This window comes from Accipiter gentilis, chromosome 28, assembly GCF_929443795.1.
Source record: "Accipiter gentilis chromosome 28, bAccGen1.1, whole genome shotgun sequence".
NCBI classification, from domain to species: domain Eukaryota; kingdom Metazoa; phylum Chordata; class Aves; order Accipitriformes; family Accipitridae; genus Astur; species Astur gentilis.
Window position 1 is genome coordinate 170,812 of NC_064907.1, and position 16,039 is coordinate 186,850.

Consider the following 16,039-nt stretch of genomic DNA (forward strand, 5'->3'; position numbering starts at 1 on the left):
GCTTTCAGCTGATCCTCTCTCTGCATCTGCTTCCGGAGACGCATATAGACTCAGGCTTGGGTTTTTCCAAATGTTTTCACCCTGGCCGGTTCATGGACTGCCATCCAAAGTCCAAATTCACGGCATGGCAGCTGACGGTGCTGCTAATGGACATTGGGACCATGGGACTGATACAAAATACTGCTAGGCTTTTTCTTTCACTAATGTGAGTAGCTAAGATAGCAGAAGCAGCTTGTGCTGATGGAGAGTGAAAGAACCTCATGTGTCTGTGTGTGAAGTTCCTTTGTTCTAGAAAATCCGCTAAATTATAATCACAGTAGGTGATCCATCCATTCCCGAAGTTCAAAGGACTGGGGAAGGTTCAGGATGGGCATCAATTTCTCACAAGCTTCATTTGCCCAAATTAAGTTTACAAAAAACAAATGAACAAGCAAAAAGCCCCAACAAAAACAGTCTTCCTCAGGAGGGAGGGAGGAATAAAACCCACTTAGCTTTCCAGCAACCCCTGTGCTTATTCTCAGTGCTGGATGGCCATGCTGCACATTGTAATGGGCTCCTGAAAACTCGGCAGCTTCTGGAAGTGTTGCATAGGTGGATGATGTACCTGTTAGTAGACCCTGTTTATGAGCTGCAGGATGAGAAGCTTGCTGAACTCCACAAAGAGACTGTCCCTCCCCCAAGACAGACAGACGAGGTGAAGAAGGAAGGAGGGGAGGCCATGAGGCCATGGGTCTTGCAGGTTCAGTTCTATCCTTGGGATCTCTCTTCCCTTGTGTGTGGAAAGGCTCCAGTCCTGTGGGAGAAGGCTCCTCTCCCAGTGCAGTGGAGGTCAATTTGCTTGTTAGCTTGCTTTTGAGGGAGTTGACGAGATCGCATCCATGGGCATAATGTTTCCCTTGGCAGAGCAGCTGTGATGGAGGCAGTAGAGCAGAACAATTCAACCCACTGCTTGCAGAGACAGTAGATATTCAACATTCATTCATGTTGGCCAAGTCCCAACACGAACTCTATGCATCAAATCAACACTGTGACAGATCAATTTGTCTGGACTCAAGGACAGACCACTCTGAGAAGTTGCTAAGCCAAGCTCACATTGGTATAGTACCACTGGCTTCAATAAAATTACACTAGGAATGAACATAGCCCATTAATTTCTACCTGAAACGTGGCTAAACTCCTTTCCCCTTTTTCCAGAATGCCCACGAGGAAAAGAGCCCTAGGCAGGCTCAGCCCCAAGTCCTCACTGGGCTCCCAGGTCCTATGAACCAGCCTTTGGTCCCTACGCATAGCTGGCTCAGTGGAGACTCTAGGCCCACACACATCACAGGAAGCAGCATTACCAAATAGAGCTAACACTTAAACCATGTCCCATTTCTAAGATGATCTGGATGCAGATCATATTCATACAGACCTTATTCTAACCACCGAATATGAATGAAAGATGATTATAAGCACATATCACAAATTGAGACTTACAGCTCTTTGGTAACACAACTTCTTGGTGGTGGTGTAGTATTTCAGACCCATGCCCTACAGCTACTGCAGCAGAGTAGGAGCACATTGCAGCAGGGTTGTACCCTGCTAAAAGTAAGGCAGCACCCTGGTAATATTAGACAGCAGTACTGAAGCTGTGGTTGGAAAGGCTGGAAGGAGAGCTTAAAAGGTATTATTCTTCCCACGGGCTAATCAGCAGGCACTGTTTTACTGACATTGGATGCTACATATCTTTCTTAAACTTCCACTTAATAAACCTCTTCCTGCAATCCCCTCCTCATGGGCATCCATCTAAACAGTTAGACGGATTACTATGGAGTTACTAAAAGGTCTGCAGCCTCTTGAGTGGAGAGACAACAAAGAGGGCTGGGATGGTATGGGTCTCTAACATGTGCATTTTATGGGGAGTGGAAAGGGAGAGGAGTATGCTTGTTTGACATCAGAAAAACAGCAGTTTCCCCAGCACTAATCCTGGTGTGTGACTCTGGAAGGCTTGGCCTTAGCCATAAACTGAGATTACCTCTCCCTGTCCTAATGAATGCCCCTACAGTTGCTCAACCCAAAAGCCCTCTCTGAAATCTCCCTCCTTGGTGTGGTCTGCATGATACACAGTGGGCTCAAGAAGTACCACCAGGCTGGTTGGTGTCACTGCCTGGTTCTGCACAAGCAAAGTGCTAGGCACTATCTGGAAAGAATCCAGTGTGTTCTGGAAGATGAAGATCAGCTAATCCAGAGCTTCTCTCATGCTCATCCTCTCTCTTTCTCTAGTTCAGGAAAGCTGGAGAGCTTTTAAGTACCTGACAACTATACTGGCAGCAACAGGAAACACCAAATAGCCCAAACTTATTGTCCAACCTTGCAGCAGTAAGGACTAGCTCTCTTCTAAGGAGGTATTAGCGCCATGAAGGGCCAGGAAGAGGAGCTGGCAGTGTGGCCCGGTACATGAGGAAAGCCTGATGACAAGTGCAATGCTGAGCCTGACTCTTGGCCCATGGAAAGCTGCAACAGGTGAATGACATATGGAAAAAACCAAAGCCGTCTGAGTGCGGAGATCCTCTAGTTATTGCCCCTCGTACTGACAAGCACTCAGCTTTCACCTTTCCAGAGGGTGATGCAGGCTGTCCTGCTTTCCTTGCGTAAGGGACCAGCAGCTCTGTGTACTTCGCATATGCTGAAGAGATCTTCTGCACCAGAAATGAGGACACAGCCAGCCTGACAGACCAAGGTATTGCTTGCACCTTTAGCCCTCTCCTCTTGCCCAGGCTGGGCTCAGAGCAGGAAGGACAGACTCACAACACAGAGGAAACATCTATACCACCATACAAGCCAGGGTTTCCCCAGTGAGATCGTGGGGGAGAGAAGACCCTGCGATTGGTGAAGGGAAGGCTGCAGTGACCAGATAACACCTGCTTGTGTTGGAAAGGCCATGGGGAAAAGGAGCAGAGCCAATTAGACTTACCAGTCAATGGAGGAGAAGTAACGGGATTAAGATACAGCAGGAAGAATTCAGGTTAGATATAAGGGAGCGGGCTATCATGAGAGGAGCAGACTGGGCCATCGAATGAGCTGCCAAAGGAATCGTCATCACTGACACAGACATGGCAGAGAGCAGACACAAGGTCTGCAGGAAGAGCAGACGCCTGACTGCTGCTCAGCCTGGAGCTGTGGCGGGTGGATGTCTGTGTGCCGAGGAGATGGGACCACTCTACCACGGAGAGGCTGTGCACCAGAACAGGAACAGACCGCCTCTGGATATCTGTGCTGATAACCTGGGCCGCAAGGAGAATTAAATCAGCTGCTCTTTGCCCAGGGCACTAGGGTCCCTCGCCAACACTTGGGAGGCAACCTGTACATGCACACCCTTTCTGCCAGCTGCATCCCATGCCAGGAGTGGGAAGGGAGAGCCCAGTTGCCTGCCATGAACTTCCCTGCCTAGCTAGACATGCTGCCCTGCCATTGCAGGCAGGGAGGAGGACAGGGAGCACAACCCCAGTTTCAGTCTGTCCTCTTCAGCTCCACCACTTCTCTGCCAAGCCACCAGGCAGCTCCTGCCCAGTCCTGCTCCCCTCCCATGCCCAAGTGTGCCATCCCCTGTTTCTGAGCCTAAGACAGGGCAGGAAGGTCTCCAGCCTGGCGAGAATGGAGTAGGCTGGACCGGGGGGCAGCTCCACAAGGTGCAGTGGGGTAGCAGGGCCACGAATATGAGGAAGGGGATCTCTGAGAAATCCTGACATGCAGCAGGGAGCACTTACTAGAGAGGTCCCACTTCCCAGGGTGCTGTTGGTCTGGGGTGACCACAGACCGTGATACTGGGACTACATCTGGGACCTGACTGTGGCTGGCACTACCTGCATGGGGAAGGTGTTCAGCGACAGAAAGATGGCATGGATCCTGCTGGCCAAAGTGCCTCAAAGATACATGTGTCCACCTGGATAGACCACCTCCAGAATAAGATTTCATGGGTGAAAATGGGGCCAGAGGAACAAGTTGAGGCAATCTCATTAAAAGGCCCAGAAAGAGCCAAGGACAAGGTGCCTGAAAGCAGAACTCTGCTACAGGTGCTAAAGGACAAGGGCAGAGAGACCCTACAGATTACATCCCTATTCCGAGGACTGTCTTTGCCCCAGGGAACTAAAAGGCCTGCCAAATCTTAGATAAATCCATCTGTCCAAGGCACCTTGGAGGCTGGAGATAGAAAGACAAGCCATCACAGCCTAATTTAAGCAATGTGTAGGAGATTTCAAAGAGAACATGTTGGGAAGGACAAGCTGACCACATTCCTCACTAATGACCCATTGCAGCTCCACTGACTGAATGTCTCCTGATTCACTGGGACATACAAGGACACATGATTATCTCCCCAGAGTCACGAGGACCCTCAGCATTGGCCTTGGCTTACATTAGGCCCTTGGAGAGAGAAGCACAAGCGCACAGCAAGCCAAATGTCATCACAAAGCAAGGAAATTCCAGGGCAGCCAAGGGAGCTGTAGCCACTTTCACCCAGTCTGAATCCATGTCAATAATAATGAGAATAAAATGCAGAGAGGGATGTGCCCACACCGGACACCTTATGCTTCTCTGTTCTCAAAGGGACCCTCTTATTTAACCCAACATCTAGGTGTGGTAGCAAGAGTAAGGGCAGATGACAAAATGGAATCATAACGGAGTGACATTTTAAGGGACTTCCTGTTCAAACTGCCATTGTTTGGAGTCTAGCATTTGAGATCCAGGACAAGCTGACTTAAAGGTCAAGAGACACTGACCAGGACACGCAAGGCACCAAGAGCAGAAGAACAGACAGCTCTGGGAGCAAAGCCAAGTGGAGCCTTACAACACCCACAGGCGCTGACTGCTCCAGGCTTGCCAGCAAGGGATGATTTTCAAAAGAGGACTGATGTGGTGAAAGGGTACATTTGCAGCCTCCCCAAGATCTAGCAGGTGAAGCAGTACAGCAGCATGACTAGAGAAACAGACCCTTCATTAACAGTTGGCAGGAGGAAGATGGGCGGGACTAAATACAATGCCTCACTGTTTGCTGTTACATCTTGCCCTTCTACGATAGAAGCAGAGGCAGACACCAAGCTTGAATGCCCAGGCACTAATGGACTTGCTCTTGTCACCCAAGACCTGCTGCTCTCAGCCCTTGTCTGCCCCAGGTGATGAAGGAATCATGGTGAGGCTGAGGAGCAGTGCCCTCTGGAGAAATCGCTGGCTGATTTGGCATGCACTCCCCCAAAGAGCTGACTGAAAAGGAGGCAGCTTTTCTGAGAATAGGGACACGAGAGATCTGGAGATGTGTTGACAGAAAAGGAAAAGCTGGGTGTCTGCACACTGCAGCCACCAATGCAACTTCAGTGACATGAAGGCTCCTTGCCCAATATCACCAAAATCCTTTCCAGCAGGACAGAATGGGCAGCACAAAGCTCAGAGCAGGCCAACCTGCCCTGACAAGAGCAAGGCAGAGGAACCCAGGGGTTAATGGGCTACACAGAAGCCACCTCACTTCTCACAGCCTCACAACTCTCTGCAAAAACCTCTGCAGTGCAAACCACTCGGTTTTAAGCAGGTTTCCCTCTAGCATATCCCCAGCCTCTGTTCTGCAGAGCATCCCTCACAGCAGATGCCTCCCTCTCTCCCACATGTGGGTCCTGCTCCCACAGTGGGGCCCCACAGAAAGGGAATCCCTTTGCTCCTCATTTCCCCAGCCCAGGTTCCTGATGCTCCAGCGTGCTTTTGTATTTCTCCCTCTCAGCCCCTCAGAGCTCTCTGCCAAAACCAGCCTGCCAGGAGCCTGCAGCTCAGAGTCTGCAGCCAGAGCCCAGCCTGATCTCATGCAAAATTCACTCTTACAGACATGCACCAACCTGCTGCTCTATTATCAATTGGTGAACTGCAGCTGAACCTACCATAGCCTGCCTTGATGCTTGTCTGAACCGACTAGGACTCACTTAAAAGCCAGGGAGGGACCCCAGCCACTTGACACACCACCTATTGCCACAATGCCTGATCCTTCCCCCCTTTCCCAGCTCATCAGGGGCCTCCTGTTTTCTCTTTCCAGCTGAGCCCTCCTCCAGCAAGCAGATCAGTAGTGCCACAGATCTCCGCTCCATCTGGGTTTGCACATTCATCTCTTCCCCAGTGCTGCCTGCCTGCTGTAATCCCAAACAGAAAGCCCTTTACCTAGGGGATGCCGACTCTCAGAGCTGGCGTGCCGACGCTTCCTAAGGAGCTGAGCCTGGGATCCTCTGGAGGTGCTGCCATTCCCAGCAGTGAGAACAGAGTAACAGTCGGTGCGTGGTCTAAAAAAAAAAAGTGGGGAGGGTGGGGAACGGTCGGGAGGAAGGAGAAGGGCTGGATTTGTGGCTTTCAGCCTTTGCTCTAACCTGCTGCTAGCTCCACGTGCCTGGGTGCCCCAGACCTTTAGGCACAGGCAGTTACATGCCGCTCCCAAGGGGCGTGTTCCCCTCCACCCTGCAAGGGGTCTCGCTCCAGCATGGGCAGTGGGGTGGGCAGAGGTGCAGCAGGGCGCTTTCTGGTGGCTGCTGGTTCCTCAGAGCACGAGCCAGCCTGGAGCCAGGGCTGGGAGCCAAAGCACTCCCCTCCCTGCATCAGGCCTGTCTTTTTATTCCCCCCTTTGGATCTTGATGCCATGAATTATGGTTTTGGGGTTGGTCTGGTGGGGTTTGTTTGGGGTTTTTTTTTGCATGTGGTGGTCGATCTAGAGTTCTGTGCCATGCCAGGGGGAGCATCAGCACTCACCCCTCTGGGAGGTCACAGCCACGGCAGGGGGAGCTTTTGCTGGCTGCCAGAGCGAGATGCTGTGTCTGCTCCGTCCTGATGTCCTCCTAGGCCATCTCCCTCCCCTGCGCTCCTCTCCCCAGATCCTGTGCTGGCTCGGACCAGGCAACAGATGAGATCTCACCGCCCTCTGCTTTCACAGTGAGGTCTCCACACAGGACCCATTGCGGTGGAGGTGACGGTGGTCGTGGTTCAGGCAGCCTTCGTTGCGATGCACAATGAGTATGGGGAAGTAGAGGGCATCCTGGTAAGGAGGGGGGTCTTCCTCCTCCACAGTCACCTGGCTGGAGAGGCGGGTCTGCTCGGTGGGGCAGCTCTGCTCATTCAGGCTCCCGCTCCGGCTCTGCCAGAGGCAGCTACGTCGTGAGCCGTACAGGCGGCCCAAGGAGAAGCGGCTGCTGCTGAAGGGGATCCTGGGGCTGCCGTTGCAGATGCTCAGGGCACTGCGGGAGAAGATGGAGGAGCTGCTTATAGTCCTGTGGCACCGCTCGCAGTTCTGCCGGTAGCCCCCATACCGGCAAGCAGAGTAGCTGGTGCAGCCAGAGAGCCCCACCAAGTCCATCAGGACTGCTTCTGAGTAGCTGGGCACCAGCTGCTGGTTGGATCGGATGTGCCACTCCAGCTCGGTGCTGTCCACTGTGTTGACGCGGGGCATCCTCCGGCAGAAGGAGCGCTCCTCAGCTGGCGTCACTGCCACATAGTCGAACCCAAAGAGTTTCTCCACATGGTAATGGACGTAGGAGGTGCGGTACTCATTTAGCACCCGCAGGGGCCAGGATAGGGTCAGCAGAGCCGCCACCCAGAAGACATAGTGGGATACGTACCAAGGCAGGTTGTCTGGGTCAGAAAAGGCCACCATGTATTCCTTGAAGTCCACGTTTTTGAGGTGCATCCCCTCCCTGGCCTCCATGTAGTCATCTAGGCCCTCGTTCTCGGTGAAAAAGCGGGCCCGCTGGGTCAGGTAGGAGTTCTCCGACTCCACATTGGCAAAGCTGAAACACTTGGTGAAGCGGAGCCGCGTGGCCGGGTAGCTCTCCAAGTCAATGAGGTCCTTGGAGATGTCCTTAACTCCACAATTGGAATAATCAAACTCGGCCTCTGCCACATGGGTGTTGACCCGCTCGTGATACACCTGGGTGGTGGTGTAGGCATCCCCGTTGCGGTACCGGGTAACCTGCCGGGTCCTGCGGACATAGTGGTAGCTGATAGCCTTCCACCAGATGCAGGGTGTTGCCTGCTGCATCCGCTGCACACGCTCGTGCACACTCTCCACGTCCACTTTGTACTGCAGCTCATTGCGGGTGTAGCAGTGCCAGCACTCCACCAGGTACACCACGTAGAGCATCACCAGGAAGGCCAAGGGGATGTAGACGTAGCCATTGGAACAGGGGCTGTCATGGTACATCATGGACTTGCCCTTGTAAGCGCTGTCAAAGGTCAGTCGGGTCACCTTGGTGACATGGCACCAGGTCATGGCTCCCATGCAGCCATACATGAGGAGGGACAGCAGCAGGCATTTCCAGTGGGACTCTCGGCACAGGGACTTGCTGAGAGTCTGCTTCACCGGCCGCTGCTGCTCCGGGGGACCAGGGAGAAAGGGAGAGAAAACAAGAGAGGAGTCAGTAGGCTGCAGCAACAGGGGGAAGAGGAGCAGGTAGCAGGGTGCTGCGGTGGCACCTGTAGCTCCACAAAGGGGGACAAAACAGCAGATGCCATGGGGCTCCTAGCCTCAGCAGGCAGGCCAGAGGCTGGGATCTCCCCCGGGACGACAGTCCTGCAGTGCAGGCAGCTGTCAAGCCCCCCTTCCCTTTGCAGTGCTCTGCCCCTCCGTGGGAGATGCCCAGAGCCCAGCTGGACATGAAGGAGAGCAGCAGAGGGCAACTCTGCCAAGCTGCACCCTGAGCATCCCCCTTCTTCAATGGGAGTAACCCACACCACTGCCACATCCTGGGCAGGGGTACTGAAGCACACAGCAAGATGGAGGCTGGGGGAATCTCCCCTGCATAACTCAACTCCTGGCACCCATCCCACCAGCACAGCCAGCTCTAACTGATGGGTTGTCCCACCTGAACACTTCACCACAGTTCATCCCACCATGCCTCTCACTGCTCTCACTCAAATCTCTCCCCCTTTCCCAGTCACGACCGACAGCAACATTCGTTTCTCCCACCAGGGCAGCACAAGCAACCTGCGGTGCCTGTAAGGCAGAGAAACGGACCTTCTGCAGCTGGAAAGGCCTCTGTTTGGTAATGGCAATTACCACCTCAACATTTGGCAGCCCAAGGGGCTCTGAAGTGTTTCTCAAGTGCTGTACAAACCACACAAACAGGAAGGTACTCTTCCATGATGGAAATGCAACTGCCTCTGGTGGAAGAGAAAGTGAATATGGAATAACATCCTAAAAGGTGTTCAGGCGGGCAGTGAAGAGCACCTTACCAATCTGCCACAGCAGGGAGAGCAAGTGGCCAGTCACAGCTGCCAGCAAATGTCACTGCCTGCACTGGGGTTTTTTTGGGTGTGACAGCGCATACTTCTGGAAAAACTGCTCACCAGTCTTTCATGGTGAGGAAAGGGCAGGACTTCAGCAATAGGACTTTTAAAAGGGACTGCCCTGGTGCCTTTACCATAGGAACCATGCAGCTTTTTACAAAGACCCAGGGAAAAAACCCACTCAAGGAAACCTCTGCCACTCTCTGCAACACCCTGAAGTCTCTAGTATTGAACCAGCTTGGCCAGCGAGACCTGACATTACCACACTCAAAGGGAGAACATGCAAAAAGGTTGTTTGCTTTCTTATACAAAAGACTTCATCCAGCCCAAATGCCATCCAACCCAGCAATCTCCAAAGATGCAACCTGAGAGAGGGGGGCAAGAACCCCAACCTCATGCAGTCACCACAAAACTCAGTAAGAGGCTTTCAGCTTTGCTCTCCCTCCCCAGCTGCATGCAGCACGACTCCTGAGCTCACCTCCGCAATTGCAGGGACTAACACCAGCTGTAACAAAACCACTCAGAGCAGTGAAGTTCAAGCCTGACCCCATCTCTCCTCCATTACTGAGCGCACTGGGCTGGAGGAGTCTTTCATCCAGGAATCCCAAATTGCTGAATGGGCTCACACTGCTGGAAAGCAGGGGGTCACTTTCACTCTTGCATGAAAAGGAAATTTAAAGCAAGAACCTGAGGTCACAACACCACTAGCATGTCTAGGGACAGATCTGGGCCTCCCCTTTCCTCTAAGAAATCTCCCTTACTCTCCCTGGAGACCTCCTCAGCCATGGCTTGGTCCCTTAGAGTCCCACGTGCTAGTCTTTCCTCCCTATACCTTGCCAAAGCCTGGCCCACCCCATGCCAGTGGGACTTCTGCCACTGTGATCAGCAGGGCTGGATCTGGCCCAAATCTCCAACAGAGGTTTCTCTCCTGGAGGCAGGAAGCTTCCCTTCCCTTCCCGCCCAGCCCAGCAGCCAGCCTGCAATGAGTGGAGCAGGCAGCACATCCAGAGGGACCACCAGTGGCAAGGCGAATGGTGGCATGTCCTGCTGGGCATCCTGAGCATCAGTAGTGCTGAGCCCTCCAGCTGAAGGCGAGAGCCGGAGACAGAGACACAGAGCCCAGGGAAGGCAGGTGGTGTAGCACTGGTCTGCAGCCAACAGGGAGACATGTGGGGTGGCTTTGCTTGGCAGCTCTGGCATGGAGACATGCGCACCAGTCTTCCCAGTGCAACCCACCACTTCATGGGGCAAGAAGGAACCCTGGGTAAGAGAAAAGGGAGTGAGGAGAGGAAGGGGGACCACCCAGCAGGCAGAGCTGCCTGAGCTGAACCCTCCCTGCTCAGGTCCATGCTGCAGTTACAAGAGCCTGCCCGGATCTCTCTGGCTTTGCTCAGCTGCAGCACAGCTCTCCCGTGCTGGACTGCTGTGCCACTACCCAGGCAGCTGAAGGTTTCCTCTCCCACAGCTGCCTTCTGCATTGCAAATCTTCCCCAGCAGTGTCAGCCCTGGCTGTGAGGCTCTAAGGGGACTGCTCCACCAAACCTGGAGCATGGGGAGGGTCTGAATGGGGGCCTCAAGTTGATGCAAGGCACACACTAACCCTGGGGTGTCTGTGGGGTGAGAGGGCTTGCACAGAAACAGTGCCTTGTTCAGTGGGGGGGGGGGAGGGAATCTGCAAATGGAGCACAAGGAATAAAGCAAAGCATTCGGCTTGCTCATTTGCCAGGTTGAGGAAGGGGCGCCAGGGAGACAGGTCTTTGGCCAGGTCCATCTTGGAAAAGCAAATTCCACCTCCCAGTCACTCCCTGGCCCCTCACATTCCGCACTGCCTGCGTCGTCCTGCTCAGGAGAAGGGCGATGCTGGCTGTCACTCTGCAGAGATGCAGGCAAGCCCCACTGCGGCTACCCACCCAGGGCAGGGCAGCAGGGAGCATGATGCAGCCCAGGCTTGGTTCCAGGAACTATGTTAGCAGGGCTCTAGTCCACGCATTAGTCTCCTCCTAGGACTACGCAGCATTCAGATACTGCAGCGCTTCTACAGGGTCACGCTAACCCCTGCTGTAAACTGTTTACAACCCAGTTCTGTCCTAGGCTTTTGAGGTAAAACACATACACATCAGCCACACTGGTGGGGTTTCTGAAAGCTGATCAAGTGCCAATGACAGGGGATACAACCACAGCAGAGACGGAGGAGGAGCCAGCTGCAAGTCTAATCCCAGTAGGAACTGCAGCATCCCTGCTCCTCTCCTGGGCTGCAAAGGGCTCGCAGGAGCAAACAACCAGCTCCGCAGCTTCCCCCCGCAGAAGCAGCTGAATAAGGTTGCCTCCTCAAGCTCTTAACCAGCCTTAGAGAAGTCCAGCACAGCAAACACGCAGATGAAAAAGCTGAAGAAAGGGAAATCCTTTCTGTCCCAGAACAGTGTCACTGGGAGGAGAGCAGGCTCTGATGTAAATGCCATCATCATCTGCCTGCTGCAGTCTGATGGAACGAGGTGAAAGGCTTGCCTTACTTCACTGCAAACAGGGTTTCCCTCCATCACTGTGAGCCTCCCCCATTGCTCAGACTTGATCACTGGAGAGTGGTAAGCAAATCTGCTATTGCAGGTGCACCTAAGCATCTCTGCAGTGCTAGAGGGCAGAACTCGCCCAGCCATGGCTTGGCCAACCCCTTTGTGGGATCCCAGTCAAATCCCTTCTCTGTGCTTCACTTCACCATGTAGAACACATAGGACAACCCTTACCGGGCACCTGGACGCTAACTGTAATGCACATTGGAAAAGGCAAGGGGTGAACTGCTGCTACAGCCTCCCCACCCTTATACATAGTGTTTGCCTCTGACATTGCCCTTGAGGTGAAAGGAGATGGAGTCCCATACCTGCAGCTGCTGCTCTGGGATGCACGGGAAGGGATGGAGGGGATGACTTACGAGCAGCCATGAACCAAATGGAGATGCCTGCAATGTACAGAGTAGAGGCAGTAGAAGAGGGGGCCCCCACCACTGCTTGCACTAGACACCTTTGAGATCTGGGGAATCCTCTTCTCAAAAAAGCCACGAGGGGACAAACCTGCCCAGCACTCCAGTGGCCAAGCACATGGGCCAAAATACCTTCATCACCCCTACAACCTTTACCCTGCAACTTTGAACATTAAAAACTCCAGAAATCCTTCAAGCTCTTCAAGCTCCTCTCTGAAACAGCCTGTCCCTGGCCCCATCTACCGTTCCCCTGTTTAAGAAGTGTTCCTGTGCCCTCACCTCCCACACCCCTCACCTGCCTCTTTCTGCAGAGACCCACCTGAAATCTCCTATTCACACCCAGAATGCTAAGCCCCCACTTTACAAGATGCCCCAGGGGTCACAGTGTTAGGTGTCCTAGAGACAGCCCTCTTTGGAGCTGAAAAAAACAATTCAAAAAAGCCCCAGAGCAGCAGCCTGGAGGCCCAGGTAGCTCTTGAGTGCCAGGCTGTGGCAGCAGCTTGGAGGAGACTCCAGTGGGACTCCTGAGCATCACTTTCCATGGCTCCACCCTGCCAATTTGATTACATCATGCAACAAATGAATAAGCCCTGTTCCCTTTGACCTCAAATCCCCAGAACAAGGCAGGTGGGGAGGATCCAGTCATTTCTGGGAATGGCCACCATCTTCCAAGGCCCTGGACAGACATTGGAAACTCCTCGTCAGGATGGTCCCAGCAAACACCCACATCACACCCCACACGCCTACAGCCCAGATTCAGGAACTACCTGCCTAGAAGAAAGAGCTGGCTCAGCCCCAGGCCAGCAGCATTGCCAACTGCAGAGGAAAGAGGAAGGCTGAGCATCTAGGAGCCGGGGAACTCTGCCAGCAGTCAGCTCCTGCAACAGTACCAAGGTCTCCATTTTACACACCAACTTGGAGGACGACTGGTTCCTTCCATCGGATCCCACCTGAGCGGCAGGACAAGGACATTTTTTCACTTGTTCCCAGGCTGAAGAGCTTGCCCCTTGGCATTTCCTACCCTCCAAGGTGGAAATGCATTGCTGAGTAAGATTCAGCTCACCACCATTAAGTAAGTGTAGGTATATGCATGTGATGCCAACAGGGAACAAGGACTCAGTCAGGGCTCACCAGTAGCTCTTGCTACTTGCCTTGCTGGGACAAGCTGAGCAGCACCTGAAGCCCTGCCTGGCTCCTGGATACAGTGACCTGAGATATGTCAAGATGAGGCATCTTCAAACAGGACAGAGCATGTTTCCCATTTTCCAGTCCCCAGACATCTCCTCTGGCTCTCTGCCAGCCCTGGCCAATGGACCCTTACAGGTGGGATTCAGCCGCACTGCCGGGATGCTCAGCAATGCTGGCACCAGCAGTTGGTCCTGATGGAAATGAGGGCATTACACAGGCACTATAGGGGAGCAGGAACACTGTCCCCTCCCGTTATTTCTGGGGACAAGAGGATTGCCCTAGGTCAGTTCATGAATCCAAGCTCCTCACTAAGGTCTCTCCTCATTGCATCAGATGAGACACCAGCAAGCACGGCACTGTCATGGGAGGCTGCAGCTTTCCTCTCCTCTACCAGCTGCTTCATGCAAGTCTGTGATAGCTTCTGACCACAGGAAGCATGCCCTTAGCCTAAACAGTGCAGGTCATGGACTGCAGCTCTTCTGCCTGCTCCCACGGGGTAAGATTATACTGACACCCTAGTTGGCAGCCACTGCGAAGCAATCAAAGCCCAGACAATCTTCTCGTAATCCCTGTGAGCCAGGGGACACTGTAGTCAAGGGAAACTTACCCAGGCACTGCTCCTGCTACGCTTTTATCCAAACTGGCTCTCACTCTTGTACCTCTCAAAAACCACTGTGCTCTCTTGCTCTCTTGAACATAGCACCAGCATTGCCAGGGCCTGGGGGCAAGAGACCACATCCCGGTGTGGCACAAGCATGTCCTCATGCTACAAAGTGCCTCACGGTTCAGCTTCACTCTTCAGGATCTGTTTGGAGAGCCAGGGCTCATGGCACCAGGGGTTGTTGAATGGAAGCAGGAAGAGAGGAACAGCTGCAGAGCAGAGTATACGGTATTTGTACAGCTTCCCAATCCTTGAACTTCAGTATTCCTCTCCTGCAATTATTTATATCTAAATATAAGTCTGTATATATAGAGTAATGGTGCATGGGCATGCATGTTCTTCCTAAACCAAGGAGGCAGAGAATACCAGGATTATGCATCACTCGCTAACTGCAGCTCCTCAACAGCAGAGGACAAGTGATGTACCAGCTTCTGAGCACCCCCCCAAGCTACCCTTTGAGCTGTGGTCTCACCGGTGAGGACAACCTACCACACCAGGAGAACGCTGCCCTTCCTGTGCTGCCTAGCTGCCCTCCGTGGGCTGCCAGCCCCATGGCATAAGGTGGGTCTCGCTAGGCAGTGCAGTTCTTTCTCTCTTCTTGGGAAACCCGAGCTGCAAGCAGGATCTGTGGGGGCAGACAAAGGGGCTCACACACCTGCATCCCCGTGCTGCTGCCTATGCACAGAGCACCCCATTCCTGATGCTTTTTGGCATCTGCTGCCCGGACTTCAGAGAAGTCATCAGCTGGAGGGGGGGACTGCAGCATACCTGAAGGCAAGGCTGTGCTGGTACCTGGCCTGCCCTAGTCTGCACCTTCTGCTCTCTCCATCCAACCTCCAGCTGGGAGCTGCCACCAGCGATAACCCCAGGCTTCTCCACATCCCCAAGCCCTCTCCCCTGCTGCCCAACGCGTCTTCATCTTCCCTCGCAGTGACCCAGGCCGCTCTGCTACCCCCTGGCACCGCCCCAAGCCAGGGCGCTGGAAGGGAGGTGGGGGTGTCTCCACATCCATTTCTCCCAGGCGTAACAACCTCTTGCCATTGTAGTAAGTCCAAGCAGCGCCCGGCGCATCTCTTTTGTGATCTTCTCCTTTCCTCCTACACCCCAGCCTCCCCCGGCCCCGGCCCCACCGCCGGCCGGCGCTGGCCGCTGCGCCCCTTCCAGCCCCGGAGGCACCGCGGCAAGCCCCGGGTCACAAGCGAGCGATGGAGAGGGGGGCCGCGGCGACGGGCAGCCTGCCGGCGGCGGGGACCGACGGGCGGGTTTCCTCGCCCCCCCCCCTCCCCCGCCGGCCCTCACCGCAGCCCCGGGGCCGGAGGAGGGGAGAGGGGCTCCCGGCGAGGGGGTCCGTACCTGTGCGGGCAAAGCCCGGCCCGGCCCGCGGCGGGGCGGTCAATGAGCGCGCCATGCAAAGCGGACGGGGAGGGAGGGTGGTTGGGGGCAGCCCCGGGCGGGGGGGGGGGGCGGCCGCTCTCCTCACCTCCTCTCGGGCCCCCTCCGCCTCCTCCTCCGGAGGCACCGGCGTGCTGCTGCCTCCCTCGCTGGCGGCGGCCGCCGAGGCCGGGGGGGACATGGCGGCGGCGCCCCGCTGGCGGTGCCTGCGGGCTGGGCAGCCGCATTATCCCGCCCGCCGCAGGGCGCTGCCTCGCCGGTCGCCGGGCGGGCGGCGGGGCGGCGCGGCGGGCGGGCGGCGCGGCGGCATGGCCCCCAGCCGCGGCAGGGCGGCAGCGCTCGCCGCCCGCCGGCGCCCGGCCCCCGGCCCCGCCGCAACGCAGCGCCGCTCCCGCGCCCGGCGCGGCGGAGGGCGGGCAGAGCCGCGGTGGGAGGGCCGCAGCGGAGGCGGGGGGGACGGGATGGGGACGGGGTGGGACGGGGTGCGGTGCGGTGCGGTGCGGTGGGATGGGGGCGCGGCGACGGGTGACCTTGAGGCGCCG

The 16,039-nt window shown here is 55.1% G+C and overlaps 1 protein-coding gene across 4 annotated transcripts; it reads right to left on the reverse strand.

The window, feature by feature from the left end:
* Nucleotides 1-188: 188 nt before the first annotated feature.
* On the reverse strand, nt 189-15,774 carry TMEM151B (transmembrane protein 151B). Of its 4 annotated transcripts, none has more exons than XR_007509845.1 (3): nt 15,586-15,774; nt 6,754-8,365; nt 189-908 (listed from the first exon to the last, which is right to left on the reverse strand). XR_007509845.1 is itself a non-coding variant. In XM_049831066.1 (2 exons), the coding sequence occupies exons 1-2, from the start codon at nt 15,676-15,678 to the stop codon at nt 6,929-6,931; spliced, it is 1,530 nt and encodes a 509-aa protein (XP_049687023.1). In that variant the 5' UTR covers nt 15,679-15,774; the 3' UTR covers nt 1,825-6,928. The 4 variants fall into 4 exon arrangements, 1 of the variants encoding a protein (XP_049687023.1); XR_007509844.1 differs by having other exon boundaries at nt 6,378-8,365; XR_007509843.1 differs by having other exon boundaries at nt 6,175-8,365.
* Nucleotides 15,775-16,039: the final 265 nt, after the last annotated feature.

Coding starts and splice junctions, on each gene's coding strand:
- TMEM151B (XM_049831066.1), bottom strand. CDS start 15,678: ATGTCCCCCCCGGCCTCGGCGGCCGCCGCCAGCGAGGGAGGCAGCAGC. Junction 8,366..15,585: donor CGGAGGGGGCCCGAGAGGAG/GTGAGGAGAGCG, acceptor CCCCCGGAGCAG/CAGCGGCCGGTGAAGCAGAC.